General features: G+C 42.1%; 1 protein-coding gene across 3 annotated transcripts; it reads right to left on the bottom strand.

Moving 5' to 3' along the window:
- Nucleotides 1-2,114: 2,114 nt before the first annotated feature.
- FAIM (Fas apoptotic inhibitory molecule) lies at nt 2,115-18,938 on the bottom strand. 3 transcript variants are annotated; one of them, XM_015429011.1, is made up of 5 exons: nt 18,896-18,938; nt 12,405-12,540; nt 5,678-5,906; nt 2,807-2,856; nt 2,115-2,439 (listed from the first exon to the last, which is right to left on the bottom strand). In XM_015429011.1, exons 2-5 carry the CDS (start codon nt 12,513-12,515, stop codon nt 2,290-2,292), a joined length of 540 nt encoding a protein of 179 aa, XP_015284497.1. In that variant the 5' UTR covers nt 12,516-12,540; nt 18,896-18,938; the 3' UTR covers nt 2,115-2,289. The 3 variants fall into 3 exon arrangements, with proteins under 3 accessions (XP_015284497.1, XP_015284499.1, XP_015284498.1); XM_015429013.1 differs by lacking the exon at nt 18,896-18,938 and adding an exon at nt 18,364-18,613; XM_015429012.1 differs by lacking the exon at nt 18,896-18,938 and adding an exon at nt 14,528-14,568.
- Nucleotides 18,939-19,434: the final 496 nt, after the last annotated feature.

Raw genomic sequence — 19,434 nt, 5'->3', positions numbered from 1 at the left:
TAATGTGGATTAGGGTACACCATATTAAAGAAATTATATATTGGTGTCCAGGGGTCATTTCGTAGAAAAAGAGCTAGGGGAACTCATTAGCATAACTCATTAGCATATGCCACACCCCCTGACATCATGGGCCTGGCGGTGGACCTGCAAGGCCATCGGGAGTGCGAGGTAGCCCCGCCAAGGCCCTCCCTGGCCCCAGGCAGGCAGGGGTGGGGAGAGGCGGGGAGGAAGCAACTTACCCCCCTTCTTCTCCTGCCTCCTCCTGGCTGAATGAGGGCTGGAAGCGGGGTGGCCAGAAGCAGGGGGCGGGGCTTCGTCATGTGCCCCGCCCCCTGCACCTCACCCGGGGGAAGGAGACCACTTGTAATTTCAGGCCCCACCAGGAAGATGGTAACTTTATTAAGAAATCATATAATGTGGATTAAGTACACCATATTAAAGAAATTTGCTATCCCTGTTGTAAGGCAGCAGGAAATGCCATTCAATTTCTTGTCCTGTTGTTCAGTCGCACAGTCGAGTCCAACTCTTCGCGACCCCATGGACCAGATCACGCCAGGCCCTTCCGGTCTTCCACCGTCCTCTGAAGTTTGCTCAACTTCATGTTCGTTGCATCTATGACACTGTCTAACCATCTCTAGTCCAACTCTCGCAGCCATGCATGACTACTGGGAATACTATTGCTTTGACCAGACAGACTTTTGTTGGCAGGGTGATGTCTCTACTTTTTATCATGCTGTTTAAGTTCGCCATCGCTTTCCTTCCAAGGAGCAGGCATATTTTAATTTCATGGCTGCTTTCACAGTCAGCGGTGATCGGGGATCCCAGGAATGTGAAGTCTGTCACTACTTCCACGACTTCCCCTTCTATTTGCCAAGGAGTGATGGGGCCATGATCTTAGTTTTTTTGATGTTGAGCTTCAAGCCCACTTTTGCGCGCTCCTCTTTTACACTGAGCAAGAGGCTCTTTAGGTCCTCTTCACTTTCTGCCATTAGAGTGGTATCGTCTGCATATCTGAGGTTGTTGATCTTTTCCTACAGGGGGCTTATATTTCTTATGCAGTAGTTTAAGCAATGTTCTAAAACAACAGGAGAGCAATACAGGAAATTAAATGCTTTCTGAAAGGTGTTTCTTCATAAATGAAGACTGTAATTTGGCTATCAGAAAACCACATTTTTTTTCTCTCAAATTAGAAGCAAAAACCTTGTGTTTATTTCAAGTGGGGCTATTAATAGGAGTCCACAAGTTCAGTCACCAGTGGCTATTAGATTATGATTATGATACCAAACACTGAAATAATAGCATTTGGAACTGAAGCCATAGGCATCTTTACTGTTGATAAGATTCAGTCGGATTCTCAAACAAGCTGTAAACACATGCACAGGACTGGGAATGTACAAAGCTACCACAGATCCTGAATTATGTCTCTTGACTTTCATGTGTAGGTAGGTGTTCTGTGCCTTTTGACTTTTAATCACTTTTCCCTGGACAGCTGCATATATGAAAGTGGATAAGTATAAGACTTAGTGGATCACTCTTCACTCTTTCCCTGGTTGACCACCAGCAAATAAGCAAAACGTTATACAGCCATACTGGCCCACTGAAAATCCAGAACAAGAAACACAATCCATGCTAATACTTTTAATTAGGGCCATTTTGGTTGGTCCTAATAAAAAGTATTACATGGATTTTGTTTCCCCAGCAAACAGCCCTAACTCATGTGTGCTTCCCATATAAGCAGATCTAGTTGGCTGTGCTTCTCACTGGGCCAAGAGCAGACCATTACTGCTCAGAAAATGAGCAGCCTACATGCACCCCAGTCAGGAATATCCATTTATACTGGCCAAAAGCTAGCAGGGAAGGCAGGCTAAAGTGCTCTAGTGAATTACTACTGATCATAGTTTCAAAAATATTTGCTAAAATAAAGCAGACCAAACATTTTTAAGGGTTTGAAAAGAATCATACATATGAACGTCTAAAAACACAAGATACTGTTTCATTCTGCATTTTTATTGTATTAAAATTTTCCATGTAAATAATTTGTACATTAAGCAAAATTCCCCTTTAGTGTCATAATATATATTTATATAATTTACAAAATAGCTAAGAATGCTGGAGGTTGTACATAATTTTACATTCTTATCTGATCCTCCAATAAATTTAATATACAGTAACTAGAAAATAAAGCAGCACATACAAAATGTACCCAGTTGTACATATTAAAATGGTCAATTACCACAGTAATTGAAAATCCCTGATCTTTTTATCTGTAGCAGTCAGAACACCTGAAGATTATTCCAAAGCTTCTGGGATTTCTCTGTCATCAACAATGAGCATATGAATAATTCCCTCTCTTCTCTTCCCACTACTAACTGCTTTAATGCAGCAATCATGGTTTCCAATACTGAAATGGGTTTCTGTCCCATCATCTACGAATTCACCCTGGAACAAAAGAAGGGGAAGCAAAAACCGGAACTTTTCAAATACTCTGGAATATTGCAAGTAATTGCTACTCACTAAAGGGCTGTTCTAAAGCACAAGCTAGTGTTCAAAGTGGCCAGAATCCACTCAAAACCAAAGGCTACTATCCCACTAAAAGTAGGGATTGCTCAAGTGTTTATTTCCTTGGTTTTAGAGGGTACACCTTAACTATTTCAAATCTATCTCTATATTTTAGTTATCCCAATTCTACATATTTTGGTAGGGAGAAGAGAATACCAAGGAATGTACTGTTACTGATAACTTTGTTCCGTTTCCTTGACTGTTCAGCCCCCCCCCCCCCCTTTTCATGTTATTGAAAGTTACATACCGCTGTTTCCATTTTTTTACCATTGCACCAGACGTCCATTGTGTCTTTCTCTGTAAAAAGTAGACATCAAAAAAAGTGTGTAATATGACTAATTCTATATTATGAAGTTTAAGCATCAGTGCAGGTTTGCTCAGATGACAGCTCCTCTTTTGCAGGTTATGTTTAATTTGATTTTAATTGCTTGTACATTTGCTATACATATGCAGTTTCTTATTTCAGATTTCTGAGATCAGGTGTTGATTCTTTTGTCATCATGCTACAAATGAAGCTGTGCACCATTTACAAACACTAATATTTTCAACAGAGGGCAAGACTATACAGAGAGAAAATATGGTAAAGGGACCCTGGGTCTCTCTACAGCATCTTGAAGTTGGCAGAAATGACATGATGCCAGAGACCAATGGCCTTCCCTAATAAAAGGAAATTAACAGACGTTCGAGAGGTGTTTATGGTGACTAGGTTAAAGTCAACCAAAAAAGTTGAGAAGAAGGACAGGTATCTTGTGACACTTTATCCAAACATGAGGGACAACAAGAGAGAGTTAATACCTGTTCAAAGGAGATACTACTTTTCATGCGACTAGTCCAGGGGTGGCCAAACTTGCTTAACGTAAGAGCCACATAGAATAAATGTCAAATGTTTGAGAGCCGCAAGACATGAACAAATATTACATGTTTTTACTGGGAAATATGCACATTTACTTTTTATTAACATTAAGTGAGACTGCAAAAAAATAACAAAAACGGTAAAAGCAGATATTGATAATTATATTTATTTGTCCAATGATAATCTGTTTGCCAATTATATTTAACTTCTCCAGCCACCCTGCCAGGAGCCGCACAATATGTGTGAAAGAGCCACAGTTTGGCCGCCACTGAACTAGTCCCTGCCCAGAAGTAGGACTATGATGCACACTGAACAGTTTACTAAGCAAGCTTTTTGTGATACAAATCACACAAAAAATATTCTGCTCTGCACACAGCCTACAGATGGGTTAGAATAGTCCTGTTTCTCAGAGTACTGTTACGTGGAAAAAGAGCCCTTGCCATAGCTCAAATGTTGGATTTTGTGGCCTGTACAAGTTACTCTAATTTGCATAATTAATCATATTTGTATAGTAATGTTGCTATTTCAATTATTGTGAATATTCCAGATTTGGGAGTTATGGAGAAGGGCAAGGAGTTCTGAAGAGCTATGAAAGCTCTACCCCAAAACAATGGAAACCTTATTCAACCACCCCTCCGATTCTTCTTGTTTTAGCAAGTATTTCTCACAAACTTACAAACATATTAGAAATATAACTGCAAGAAACTCCACCCTCCGTTAAAAAAAGAGATGTGATTATTATGAATCATATGATGTACTTTTTTCTGCACTTTCTCCAGCCACCCTGCCAGGAGCCGCACAATATGTGTGAAAGAGCCACAGTTTGGCCGCCACTGAACTAGTCCCTGCCCAGAAGTAGGACTATGATGCACACTGAACAGTTTACTAAGCAAGCTTTTTGTGATACAAATCACACAAAAAATATTCTGCTCTGCACACAGCCTACAGATGGGTTAGAATAGTCCTGTTTCTCAGAGTACTGTTACGTGGAAAAAGAGCCCTTGCCATAGCTCAAATGTTGGATTTTGTGGCCTGTACAAGTTACTCTAATTTGCATAATTAATCATATTTGTATAGTAATGTTGCTATTTCAATTATTGTGAATATTCCAGATTTAGGAGTTATGGAGAAGGGCAAGGAGTTCTGAAGAGCTATGAAAGCTCTACCCCAAAACAATGGAAACCTTATTCAACCACCCCTCCGATTCTTCTTGTTTTAGCAAGTATTTCTCACAAACTTACAAACATATTAGAAATATAACTGCAAGAAACTCCACCCTCCGTTAAAAAAAGAGATGTGATTATTATGAATCACATGATGTACTTTTTTCTGCACTTCTCTGGAACTGTGGTGAACACACAGTTCTGGAAATAATCCCTTGTGGCAATAGACATTTTGGTTCTTGACTGTGCATGAAATGTAGGCTTGTACCTCAGCTAGGGTAATATAACCCCATGCCTTGTATGGCCACAGCGAGACCTGATTAATAAGAGTTTCTATGATAACATGAAACAACTGTCACAGGAAGGCCTTATAACCCCCCAACTAGAAGTTATGGGAGAACCCACGGAGCTTCCATGGACCTGCATTTCTCACAATAAAGGCGCAATACACCATCTTCATGTTCAGTATTTCTCCTATCCATGATTCAATTTCTTGACTGCAGTTTACAGAGAGTGAGGAACTGCCAAGTACACTGTCACATTTTTCTTCTACTAGAATTTATCAGGATGACACATGGAAAAAAATACAGATGAATAGCAGTTGCACTGTAAGGTCTAGTGAAGCCTTTAGAACAAGTAGCCTGTTTCAATTAATACAGTAAAGATAACGCCTAGTAAATTACTGAATGTAGACTCTACTTTAGCACTCAAAATGCCTGCAAACAAATAATCCTGCTGCATCATTACCATAAAGCCAACACTGTGTAGTTTAAAATATACCACTAACAACAACAGGACTGTAGCTAGATGACAACAAAACAGTCACTAACTCAACTTACTAAAATGTACAAAGCACTACAAAATTCTTTCCTGATCAAGAATACCCTGCACTAATTCTGGAAGTTTTCTGGGCCAAGCACAAGTGGATTTGCTTTAGATTTATTTACTTTACTATTTAGTTACTTACGTACTTTATAGTTTAGCTTCCTTGCAGAGACTCAAGGCAGATCAGTGTTCTTTTGAGAGGATCACAGCGCAACTGAATAAAAATATAAACAATCAGCCAAAAGATACAACCAGATTCTGTAGGAGAATAGCCTACCTAACACGATCCTACAGTCAGCTCCATCCAGGGTTACCATCCAAGTGTTTGTGGTCTTTGACCTGTTCTCCAAGTACTTCTTGAGGCTCTTTCCATTGATTTCCAAGGTATATTCATATGCAAAGCCACTGACTGCATCAATGTTAATGGTAGCTTTTGTCTTGGCTTCCCCAACAATAAATGTCTCTTTTCCTACAAGCTTGAACATCCATTCTTTTCTCATTATTTCCTGGGGGGAAAAAGGAAGTTGGGCATTAGTAGAAACTGACATTTCGTTTCAATGGTGAAAACATGGGCAGAACCATGTTCACCTCATGTTACCACGGGAATGGAAATAATTTTAAGATCTTTTATTTCTTTATTCAGACAATTCTATACTCTACTTGATTTGCCTAAAATGACATTAGTTTAACCTGACTTGGTTTTCCATAAAATTGAGATTAAATGATCCTAAGTAATTGCTCACATTCTGGCACATATCTAGAGCACCAGAGTATCACATGAGCTAGATCTTCTGTCAGCCAGATCTTCAACCATATACCTTTATTTACCTGAAACTAGTTTTCCCCTGCTAAGAGTGCCAGGAAGAAAAATAGGTGGTGATCTTAAATTCACATACGAGTTACAGTTATATACAGTTAATGTGTATAAGCCTTCTTTAGGAGGGTCATCTTCCTTTTGGTTAAATATGGTATATAAATTACTTTAATATTTTAATGTAAATACTCGATGCAAAATACAAAATAAAACATTCTGAGCAAGTGAATAAGATAAGTGGTTGGGACATTTGGATTTGTGCTGCAGTTTATCAATGCCTGCAGTTTCAACATACGCATGCATCTCTCTCATCTGAGAAGCGCATGAAAGTCATATTTTATTAGGGAATAAGCTGCTGTCATTTAATTTGTCCAGAAAAATATCTGTCAGCAACTGGTTACCATTACTTACAGACGACAGAGACTCTGCATTATGTCCCTGTATAATGTCCCAGTGCTAATGCGTAATGGGCAGTGGAAGTGGGAGGGTGGGCATCACGGAGATATTGTAAGGAAATACTGTAAGACTGTTTTAAGCATGTTTATATTTTGAGTAAAAATAGTATTGTAAATTGGTTTTACCTGGGCCCTTTATAAAGTTTATATCTGTTGTACCTGGCATTAGATTTTATGGCACCTGTGGCCCGGCCCAATAAAGTGACATTTATGTCAGAGCCCGCTCTCGTAACAAATTAGTTTGACACCTAAACCATCTATGGAGATAAGGCCTTGAAACCTACAAAAAATAGCTGGTTTAATCTTGAGTATAACTAAAAAAAAGTTTGCTGTCAGGCACTTATAGAATATAGGCATGCTAGCTCTTCACTACATGTTTTTCTTTTTTGGAAAAAAGCATACAGACAAGCTATATGCTAGAGTACAGAAGAAGCTTGTCTTACTAATTGGCAAAAGCTAATCAGAGCTGCCAGAAATAATGGCAATCTGAGTGAAGTTTGGAAGCTGGTTAGTTCTGTTTCACATCCTCATATCTCCTTGAATACCCGGGAGGAATACTTTGCTAATATCTTCGCTAGTTCTTGTAGTAACTACGAATATCAGAGTAATTGGAACCCAGCTGAACTACCGGAGTGGGCCCCCCAGTTCTACCAGCTGAAATTAGTTTCCTGATTTCTCAAATGAAGAATGGGAAGGCCCTCGCTGCAGATTTAATCCCCCCAGAACTCTTCGAAGCCACCATCACTCGAAGTCACTCAGATAACTGCACCAGGAGTTATGCCATCCACCTGGGGACATGCTATCATAATACCAGTTTGTCCAACTACAGGACAATCAGCCTTTTATCAGTGGCCTGGAAGATTTATGCTCTGTCCCTTTTGTTTTTAGAAATCTTAACTTTGGAATTGGTTTAGAGGAGCACCAAAACTGTTATTAATTGTGATGTATGTTTAATATTTTGTACTGTTTTATGTGGCGACATGCCTTGTAAGCCGCCCTGAGCCTGCGGGGAGGGCGGGATAGAAATGTAAATAATAAATAAATAAATTACTGACTCGTAGACTGGTTGGAGATGAATAAAATCTTGGGTAGGGAACAGGCCAGTTTTAGATGAAAGGCTGATACAGATGACCATCTTCTGACATTACAGTTCTTAATAAATATACAACCAAGGGTCGGGGGAATCCTTGCTGCTGCCTTCACAGATTTGAAGGTGGCTTTTGATACTGTACCCCATGCCAATTGTGGCACAAGGTAAAATTAACATCTGTTGACAAGAGACTGTTGGCTTTGACTGAGATTCTGTATTTTAATCCCACTGGGTTAGACGGACAACTTTCCAATGTAATTCCCCTACACCAGGGAATGCGGCAGGGGTGTGTGCCGGTACCTCAATTGTTTAATTTATATTAAAAATCCAAGGTCTTTTTTTGGGGGGGGGGATCTCATATACACCCCAAGTGGAACATTCATGGTATGTTAATGATATTGAGGAGGTCCCCTATTTTAAATACTTAGGGGTTTGGTCTGACCAGAGATTAACTTGGTCAGTACAAGCTGCTCATGTTAAAAGACTGGCTACAGTGGCATCAAATATTATCTGTTGTTTCTTTTATTCATCTGGGGCACAGTACATCCCAGCCACCATCAAACTGTTTAATGCCAAGGTGGCCACACAAAGTTTATATGGGGCTGGATATCTAGATTGATAAAACAGGAGAGACCTTGGATACAATTCTTCTTAAATCCCTACATTCCATCTCTGGAATTTCGAACTGTGTAGCAAGGGTGGCCCTCCAAACTGAATTGGGACAACCATCTCTTGAAGCTCAGGCTTGGTTGAAGGCAAGTTAAAATTATACACTCCGACCCCCAAGAGGGCTACCCCAGCTTAGTCAGAGAGGATTCTTATGTTTCCCATTGGGATAAACTTGTTGAGCCATGACTTCAGCACCTCAATCTTTCCTTGGACTCCCTTCATTCCAGACAAGAACAATTAAGAAATGTGTGATTACAGTAGCACAAGCAGTACAAACTGTAAAGCACAATGTGTATGTTCTACTCAGTTTGCTGGTATTCTTCCACCTGGAGAGCTTCCCAATTACTTTACAAAAATGTAGGGAACAGTAAAAAGGAAGCTGAAGGGGAAGCACAAGAGAGTCAAATCCTTCGAAGATGCTTGGAAGTCTTCATTAGAATGCATTCCACAGGTTAGGAAAGGCGCTGCAAAGTCCAAAAGAAGGTCTGCGTGGTTAACAACAAAAGTCAAGGAAGCTATTAAAAGTAAAGAGGCTTCTTTTAAAAAGTGGAAGGTCACTCTGCCCCAATGAATTGAACAGGAAAGATCACAGGCTCTGGCAAAATTAGGCATGCAAAAAGAGATTTTGAGGAGCGGGTTGCTAAAAGCATCAAGACAAACAACAAACATTTTAAAAAATATATCCCGAGCACGAAAACAGCCAGAGAAGCAGTGAGGCCTTTCGATGACAAAGGAATTGCTAAAGGAAGATGGGGAGATGGCAGAGAACCTCAACAACGTTTTTGCTTTTGTGTTCACTGTGGATAGGACGGACAGCCCCTATTTTCAGGAAGGAGTCTGAAGAACTGAGCCAAATTGAAGTGACGAGAACAAAAATGTTAGACCTACTGGGGAAATTCAAACAGATAAGTCTCCAGGTCCTGATGACATATACCTGAGAGTTCTTAAAGAACTCAGATGTGAGACAGGTGATCTACTAACCTGTATATGTAACTAAATTCACTAAAATCACTACATTCAGCCGCTGTGCTAGAAGACTGGAAAGTAGTAAACGTTACACCAATTTTTAAAATGGGATCCAGAGGGGAAACAGGAAATTACTGGCCAGTCAGCCTAACGTCTGTCCCAGGGAAATTAGTAGAAACTAATTAAAAATAGAATTGTTAGTCATGTAGAGGGACAAAGCCTGCTGAGGGAAAATCAGCATGGCTTTTGCAAAGGGAAGTCCAGCCTCACAAACCTTTTGGAGTTTTCTGAGAAAGTAAACAAGCATGTAGACAACGGTGGTCCAGCAGACATTATATACTTGGACTTTCAAAGGGTTTTTGACAAGTACCTCACCAAAGACTCCCAAGTAAACTTAGCAGTCATGTGGTAAGAGGACAGATTCTCTTACACGTTAAAAAGTGGTTAAATGACAGAAAGCCAAGAGTAGGAATCAATGGACATTTCTCACAATGGAGGGAAGTAAGCAGTGTGGTCCCACAAGGGCCGGTACTAAATTATCTGGAACTAGGGGTGAGCTGCGGTGGCTCAAGTGGTTAAGACGCTGAACTGCAGGCTGTGGAAGGTCGGCAGTTCAGCAGTTCGAGACCCGAGTGTGCCGCATGACGGAGTGAGCTCCCGTCTCTAGTCCCAGCTCCTGCCAACCTAGCAGTTCGAAAGCAAGAAATTGCAAGTAGATAAATAGGGACCACTTTGGTGGGAAGGTCACAGCGTTCCGTGTGCCTTGGTATTTAGTCATGCCGGCCACATGACCACGGAAACGTCATCGGACGGCGCTGGCTCTTCGGCTTTGAAACGGAGATGAGCACCGCAACCCTAGAGTCAGATTCGACTGGCTTTCGAGCAAGGGAACCTTTACCTTTACCTATGGGTGAGTAGTGTGGTGGCCATGTTTGCAGATGGCACAAAATTAATCAGCATGGGGAAACCTAGACTGACTGTGAAGAGGTCCAAAGGACCTCCACAAACTGGTTGAGTGGGCAACGATGTGGCAAATGAAGTTCAGTGTTGGTAAGTGTAAGGTGATGCATACTGTATATAGGCTAATGGTGTCTGAACTTGCTAAGACTGAGAGGGAAAAAGATCTTGGGGTCATATGAAAGTGTCAACCCAGTGTGCTGCAGCGATGAAAAAGGCAAACTCTGTGTTAGGGATTCTTAGGAAAGGGAGTGAGAATAAAACGGCCAATACTGTAATGCCCCTGTGTAGATCTATGGTGTGGCCTCCATTGGAATACTGTGTACATTTCTGGTCACTGTCTCTCCAAGAGGACATTGCACAGCCGGGAAAAGTACAGAGGAGGGAAACTGAGATAATTAAGGGGTTGGAGCACCTTCCCTATGAGGAAAGGCTGAAGAGTCTGGGACTTTTCAGTTTAGAAAAGAGACAGCTAAGAGGTTTATAAAATTATGCACGGTGTAGAGAGAGTTGACCAAGATAATTTTTTCTCCCTCTCCCAAAATACTAGAATTCGAGGGCATCCAATAAAGCTGATGGGCAGTAGGTTCAGGACGGACAAAAGGAAATTGTACTTTGCACAGAGAGTGATTAAAATGTGGAATTCACTTCCAGAGGATGTAGTGAAGACCACAGGAATAAGCAGCTTTAAAAGGGGATTAGATAGATTCATGGAGGATAAGCCTATTAATGGTTACTAGCCATGGTGACTGACAGGAACTTCCACATTCAGAGGCACTAATCCTCTGAATCCCAGAGCCAGGAGGCAACATCAGGGGAAGTCCTCAGCCTCTATGCCCTATTGCTGGCTATCCAGAGGAACTGGCTGGCTACTGTGTGAGACAGGATGATGGACTAGATGGACTACTGGTCTGATCCAGCAGGACTCTTCGTATGTTCATATTAGACTGCTCCATGGTATAGGCGTGCCCTTATGCTAGTATGCCTTAAAGTTTTGCAAAGGAGGGATTTTAAGATACCACACTCTGATAGAGTATGCGACTCTGGTACAGGTAATGTATCACGTGACCTTTGAATATAATTACTTTTAAAAATATTATAAATGTAATAATTACTTTTCTGAGCCTAGAAACCTTTTAAACCTTCCTTTGCTCCAAAATACAGATCATATGGAGATTATTTCTTTTATTAGAAGATAGTAGGAGACCTATCACTCTTTCAGCTGTGATATTTTATGTGTTTGTGTTAGATTTTCACATCCATCCAAATGAGGTCAAGCTTTTTATACTTTACTAATCTGCTTAAAACTAATAAGTTAAAAAGTAGTATGTGGCAGACAGAGAATGAGTTGAGTCCAGGTTTCCCAAAATGCAGCTCTAAAATGGGGCACATGACTCCCCACAGGGCCATTTTGACTCAGGAAAATGGTGTGGGAGAGAAGCAGGTTTTTTTGTGTGCGGAAAGTGAGCTGGGCCTGGGGAACCTGGACCTGATTTGTTAAAAGACATCTTATATAGTTTGGCCCTAAGTGCATATCCCTTTTTGGATCCTAGCCCAAAACTTTAATTTCAACTTACTTAATAACAACTGCAGTGGTACCCTAAGCAGGTCTTCTCAGAATCCTAGTTGAGTCTATTCAGTGGGCTTACTCCCAGGAAAATGTTTTTAGGATTAACACTGTTGATCTGATAGTCACAGTATCAGATGAGATTTCTGAAATCTTATTGACACTCCCTTAATTAGCCTGATTTGACCACTGTTTAAAACAAAATTACTCCTGCCCTGACCTGGATAGCCCAGGCAAGCCTGCTCTCATCAGATCTTGGACGCTAAGCAGGGCTGACCCTGGCAAGTAATTGGAAGAGAGATCTCCAAAGAATATCAGGGCTCGGGATGCAGAGGAAGGCAATCAAGCCACCCCTCTGAAACATCCAGGCCCCACTAGGGGTTGCCAGAAGTCACCATGATTTCTAGGCATGCAAGCACATACACACACACAACCCCCCCCCCAAAAAAAAAATTACTCTGCATACATTTTATATAACAGTCCTACCTTTCCATCTACATACACAACTCGTTTGCCAGATGTGGTCCCATGTTCAAATTCAATCTTGTGAATACCATCACTTAAAGCAACTTCCCAGACAGCAACCAGATCACTCATGTTGTCCTGGTAATTGTAGTGAGGTCTGTAGTAATAGAAGTTTAAACATGCATTAGTATATGATGAACTCTGAGCCTACAATCCAGGCACGCCTTCAGGCACACGAGAGAGTTTGCACATATACACTAGACTTCACCACCATCACCCCTGCTGTTCAATTCTGCATTTGAGGTTCCCTCTGAAATACCTCCAAACTTGGCCACCACATTGTGCAGGAGTGGGTGTCCCCTCCCCAACAGAAAATTTAAAGTTACACACACAGGATTTCCTATGCAGCTGCCCAATAGACCAAGACCTTAGCCCAGACTTCGATTAGACTGTCTTTAATGAAGTGGTCCAAACAGCCTTACTAAATAACCCAGGAGTGAGCAATAATTACCATCAGGATTATTAGAAAGTGCATGGCACGAGCATAATACTTTGATCATAAATGATGACATGGACTGGAAAGGAAATTGAGCATTTACTTCGACATATACATACTCACCTGGATTCAGTTTAACCACCTCTTCTTCCCAGTTCCTCCACCACCACCCCCAATAGCCACTTTTGACCCCAGGAACGTTTGCTCCCAGGGCTGGGGGACCTGCATGGACTCATACCCACACAGATCAGGAGGCTACAATGGTGAAATAGAGAAATCACTTTCTTCTTCCATTAGATGAGCTGATTTTCACTGGCGCTCTACAGGAGGACTTTAAAAAACTGCTGTTACACAATAATGTTCTAATGGTGTACTACCACAATTTACTAGCTGTCAAGATTTTCTTTTTAAAAACTCACCTTTTCCCTTGCAGAAATTTAATGGGAAAGGACTTTTATAAGGTGTTTCCTCGTATCTCTATAACAAAAAGGGGGCTTGCTTTAAAAAAGAAACTAATTCAGTGGAAGTACTAGATTGTTATAGTTGTCACAACACTAGATTGTTATAGTTGTTGCAATTCCTGACTTTTAGAAAGCCCCCAGAAAACCCTCTAGTGGTGATGGGGGGGAACGTGCAAGGAAAATGGTAGCTGGAGAAGGGAAGTGTTCCCAAATCTTCCGGTCGAATATACCATTGCTGACAGCGCTAATGCCTCTGCATTCATGGTACGGTACTGATGGGCTGCGAATCCTTGCTGTGTGGATGCAGTCATGATTTGTCTTCTGCGGATGCACACTTGCTTTCCTCACAGCCACAGAGCACTCCTTTCTAAAGCACTGCAAGAACTGAATTCAGCTCAGGACCATGGTCTGGTATGAGGAGGGGCTTCTGCCTTCCTCGTGCCATTTCCCAAACTGAAACAGCCCAGGAAACTTATTTGTGCTGTTTTGGATCTGCACTGGGAAAATAGCACCCCCGTGGGGGGGGGGGGCAGAAACCCCTCCTCCTCCAAGCTGTGGTCCTAAGCCAAACCAGGCCTCTGCAGTACTATAAAAAGTAGTTCCCTGAAGCGGCTTTGTGGCTGTGGGGAAAGCTCTTGGTTGAGGACAGCGATGGTTTCCTTCTTGGCTTGGCACTCTTTCTCATCCCTCCTGCTGTTTACCTTTATTTTGCCCTCTCCTTCCCGCCCACGAAAAAGCTAGCAGTCTGAAATTGGATGAATTAGTATTCACCATCTCTGTTCTTCAGATATGTGTTATTAATGTTCTAGTTTGGTGTAGTGGTTAAGTGTGCGGACTCTAATCTGGGAGAACTCCTCCACTTGCACCTGCTGATGTGACCTTGGGTCAGTCACAAGCTCTGGCACAGCTGTCCATGAAAAAGAGCAGTTTGTGTCAGAGTTCTCTCAGCCCCACCCACCTCACAGGGTGTTAGTTGTGGGGAGGGGAAGGGAAAGGAGTTTGTAAGCTGCTCTGAGACGCCAAGTGAAGGGCGGGGTATAAATCCAATCTCTTCTTCTCTTCTCCTTCTAATGGTTTTATCTGGTTGTGTTTTATGGATCCTGTACATTGCCCAGAGTCCGGCAATAGCAAGGATCAGGCAATTAATAAATCCAATAAATAAAAAATAAATATACCCAGCTCCTTACAAATATAATGCATAGGTTGGCTCGAAGTTATTAGTCTTCAACTAATCTTTGTGGATTGTGTGGATCACAACAACCTGTGGCAAGTCCTTAAAGAGATGGGAGTACCAGACCACCTCACATGTCTCTTGAGAAATCTGTATAAGGGTCAAGAAGCGACAGTTAGAACAGGATATGGAACAACTGATTGGTTTGGCATAGTAAAAGGATTACGGCAAGGATGTATATTGTCCCCTTGCTTATTTAATTTAATAAAATAATGCAAAATGCCAGCCTGGATGAGTCAGAAGCCAGAATTAAGATTGCTGGAAAAAACATCAACAACCTCAGATATGCAGACGATACCACTCTAATGGCAGAAAGTGAAGAGGACCTTAAGAGCCTCTTGCTTAAGATAAAAGAGGAGAGCGCAAAGGTTGGCTTGAAACTCAACATCAAAAAAACTAAGATCATGGCATCCGGCCCCATCACTCCTTGGCAAACAGAAGGAGAAATCGTGGAAGCAGTGACAGACATCACGTTCCTGGGATCCAAGATTACTGCAGACGGTGACTGCAGCCATGAAATTAAAATATGCCTGCTCCTTGGAAGAAAAGCAATGGCAAACCTAACCAGCATATTAAAAAGTAGAGACATCACCCTGCCATCAAAAAAAGTCCGTATGGTCAAAGCAATGGTATTCCCAGTAGTAGTGTATGCCTGCGAGAGTTGGACTATAAGGAAGGCTGAGCGCCAAAGAATAGATTCTTTTGAACTATGGTGCTGGAGAAGACTCTTGAGAGTCCCCTGGACTGCAAGGAGATCAGTCAATCCTAAAAGAAATCAACCCTGACCGTTCCCTGGAAGGCCAGATACTGAAGCTGAAGCTCAAATACTTTGGCCACCAAATGAGAAGGGAGCACTCACTGGAGAAGACCCTGATGCTGGGAAAGATTGAAGGACAAAGAAGGGGACGGCAAAGGATGAGATCGTTAGACAGTGTCATAGATGCAACGAACATGAAATTGAGCAAACTTCAGGAGGGCCTGACATGATGTGGTCCATGGGGTCGTCGTGAAGAGTCGGACTCGACTGTGCAACTGAACAACAACAACAATCTTTCTAGGTATAGCTGTCAGCAATTTGGAGTACGGTGGCCTGGAAAATAAAAGGAACAAATGCCTCCAGGACGCCTGAAGGAGATTTACAGTGCAACCCTAAGCAGAGTCACATCCTTCTAAGTTCATTGACTTCAATGGACTTACACCCTTCTGACTCTTTTTAGGATTGCACTGTTAGTACGTGTTAACAAACTATTTACAAATGAGGGCTACATCATGACTCTGGATTAGGGTCAGCAGCAGCAGTGGCACTCAAGTGCTGAATGTGCATTTAGGAAATCACCGTTTGCCATTATTGGCCAAGTGTGGTTTTACTGTGACAGGGATTAACTCCCTAAACTTTCAAAGGCCCTCCAAAATCCTTCTACCAGAAGATGCCAGAGACTGAACCTATGGGCCCTTTGACAACCCACTTCAAACAACGATTTCAAAGCAATTTTGGTCAGGTCCGACCATAGTTAGATGCTTTTGTAATGCCAGATAATGGTTATAGAAAGGCAATGGAAGATGAATTTGAAGAAGAGTGGAGACTCTTAAACCCACAGCACATTCCCAGTCTCCACATTCCTTAATTGCCTCCTCAAAGTGTCCCTCACATAAAAGTATCAGCCTACCAGAGATTAAGGTTGCTTAGGAAGTAGAGTGCAATCCAAATCAATTGAAAGTACACATTTGGGACTGTGGATTGGATGGTTACTGCACTCCAATTGTCATCTGACTTGCTTCGAATTCAGAGCTGAAATACTGAATTACAGCTGTGACATTGATAGATTTGGGATGATAGAGAACAAGAACCATGCTTAAGGCTTGGATTTACCACACCTCAACAAGATTTGGAAATAGAATAATGAAGGTGTAGCAAAACATACACACAATGCTCGTATCACAACAAATGAAGACATACATAATACTACATAAATTACAATGGAGAAATTCTAGCAAGGTAGAACAGATATCCCATGTTTGAAGAACCTAGAGAAAATAGGTGTTGCTGGGTAGGTACACAGAACAAGAGATGCAATTTTTGGAAATTTTTGGAAAAATTGAAAAAGCTACATTAGCATTTCTTTTGTCTTTTCTAGATTGAAAGTCATTCTGTTACTTTAGGAACATAAAATATGACTATGGACATTTTTACTTGGCATGAAATTATCACAACTAGCATATTAAAAATATAGTGTATCCAAACAATTATTACAAACAGAATACCCACCCACATGCAAAAACAAAACTGAAACCTTTTTATTTTCTTCTGACAATAGCACCTCTTAAAGGAAGAAATGCATCTTGTTCTTGCATTGGAGAGTTCAGTTTGTAACCTAGGACTTGCTTGTCCTCAGTGAACAGAAATTAGATCAATCTGATACCATATATATATATATATATATATTTAGAAATGATTTGGAAAATATTTGAACACCTTGTCTTAAAATATTTTATTCATCATGTTAAAATAAAACGTTCCATAATCAATTTTTTTCTTTTCTTTTTCCAATTTTTCCAATTTTTCGTAAAAAAACAAACAAAAAAACTTCAGGGAAAAAACAGGGGGAAATTTCCTCCCAAATTTTCCTGTTTTTTTTCCGGGCCTTCACATCTCTAGTAAAGAGCCACTATCTACATTCCAAAACAAACTGTGCATCATATCTTTTTAGTTCTGTAGAGCTCTTCATCAGCGTGTGTGCCCCTGCCTGGAAGTATAAGGTTTGAAGATATAAAAGCGGGACTCTGTTTCTATGGTGGGTGTACCAAAAACAAGAGACACAAACTAAACAAACCAGCAACCACGTCCACTCCAGGTTAGTCATCTAACAATTTTGCAGCTAGGACTGGATGCTCGCGAGGGTGGATTAAGGCTCACTGGTGCCCTGAGCACTGACCAATCTTGGTGCCCCCCCTCCTTTCCACACTGACCCCCAGTCCATTTTAGTTGTTGACCTGTCTGACCAGGTATACAATGCAGGTTGCAGCAGTACAAAAATGTATTCCTAGGATAACACAATATACTGTACAAACTAAGCTTTTCACCCTTTCCCCAACTTTGTGGTGCCCCCTTTGGCCCTGGTGCCCTAAGCACCTGCTTAGTCCGCTTAATGGCTAATCTGCCCCTGGATGCTCTCTCTCTCTCCCCCCCCTCCTTACGGTTGTGGCTGATGTTGGAACGACTCAAACTACCGTTAAAATATGTGTTGGCAAAAAAAAATGGCAAAAGGGATGAGCGGGTATTAATCTGGATTAATAACCGTGGGACGCAATGGGCCGCGGGCCTTAAAAATACGTGCAGCCCAGCCAGTGTATTTGTACTTCAAGGCTAAATTATTAAATGTGTCATTGTCATTGATCACAGTGGTTTCTTGTTTGTTGGCATGTACCTGCACACTGTGACCCCTGTTTGTATCTTGTTTGAAGTGTATTTATACACAGCAGTCTGAAATGGGACGGGACGGGGGGAATCAATATAGAATAACACTGAGGTTGGGGGAGAAGGGCCGGACTGACCAACCCCACATGGCAGAAGAGCCAGAAGGCGCACACGACGGAGCTGGCCAGATCGCCCGCCTTGGCCAAGGCCTTTCCCGGGAGGCAAGGGTGTGTGTGTGTGGGGGGGGTGTCGGCGCGGCTGCGCAGAACAGTAAGTACGGCCCGCCAAGTCCGCGGGACTTCCCACCCAGCCCTTTTCCCTTCCCACCCAGCCCGTTAGGGAGGGCGGAGCGGCTTCGCCGGCTCTCCCCTGCGTACCTGCGGCGGCTCTCCTGGCGGCGGCTTCCCCCGCTCGTTCCTTCTGGCCTCAGCTCGCAAAATGGCGGTTGGGCCCCGGGGGAGGGAGAGCGAGCGGGAGCGCATCGATTGGAGGACGCGCTCAGCGCATCGCCCCTTCGCCCGGCAACGCACCTGCTCGCGCCTCCCGCCCTCCCTCGGCCGACCGCCGCGCCCCTCCGCGAAAGAGTGCCGGTCCTCCCGTTTCGACTCGTGCGGTTGCGGGTTTGAAGCGCTCCGTCCCTGCGCAGTGCACGTCCGCTGTCCTCCCCCCTACCCTTTCCTCTCAGCAACCGGCCGGAACTCTTTGCATCTTTCACGCCTTCTTTTCTATTTCCGTTAATATAAAAAAGGATTATTATTTCCCGAGTCTATACTCAGCCTCCAGTAAAGAGTACCATCGGAATCGACGCTTATTTAGCGGAAGTAAAGAAACACCCGCCCCCCGCTTCTGCTCCTCAATAAGATTGCAATTCTTTCTAAGCACACTTAAAGGAAAGTAAAAAATATATACCTCAGTCTGGTGGAACCTTAAAAGATTAACAAATTATCACATTCGCGGCTGCATATACCTTGGCTCCCACTTCTGTGCGGTGTGTTGTGATTATGCAATCCTCTTCAGAGTGGACAATAAGAACATAAGCACATAAGAGAAGCCAATGTTGGATCAGGCCAATGGCTCATCTAGTCCAACACTCTCGTCTAGAGATGTAAAGGCCCGGAAAAAAAACGGGAAAATTAGGGAAAAAACGTTTTTTCCCCGTTTTTTTCCTGAAGCCTTTTTTGTTTTTCCCCGAAAAATTGGAAAAATTGATCCTAGGTTACAAACTGAACTCTCCAATGCAAGAACAAGATGCATTTCTTCCTTTAAGAGGAAGAAGAAGAAAATAAAAAGGTTTCAGTGTTGTTTTTGCATGTGGGTGGGTATTCTGTTTGTAATAATTGTTTGGATACACTATATTTTAATATGCTAGTTGTGATAATTTCATGCCAAGTAAAAATGTCCATAGTCATATTTTATGTTCCTAAAATAACAGGACCTCTGTATTTTGT

This window comes from Gekko japonicus, unplaced genomic scaffold, assembly GCF_001447785.1.
Source record: "Gekko japonicus isolate JY-2015 unplaced genomic scaffold, Gekko_japonicus_V1.1 scaffold1369, whole genome shotgun sequence".
Taxonomy (NCBI): Eukaryota; Metazoa; Chordata; class Lepidosauria; order Squamata; family Gekkonidae; genus Gekko; species Gekko japonicus.
Note: the sequence above shows the minus strand (reverse complement) of the source record. Positions and strands in the feature narration are given on the sequence as shown.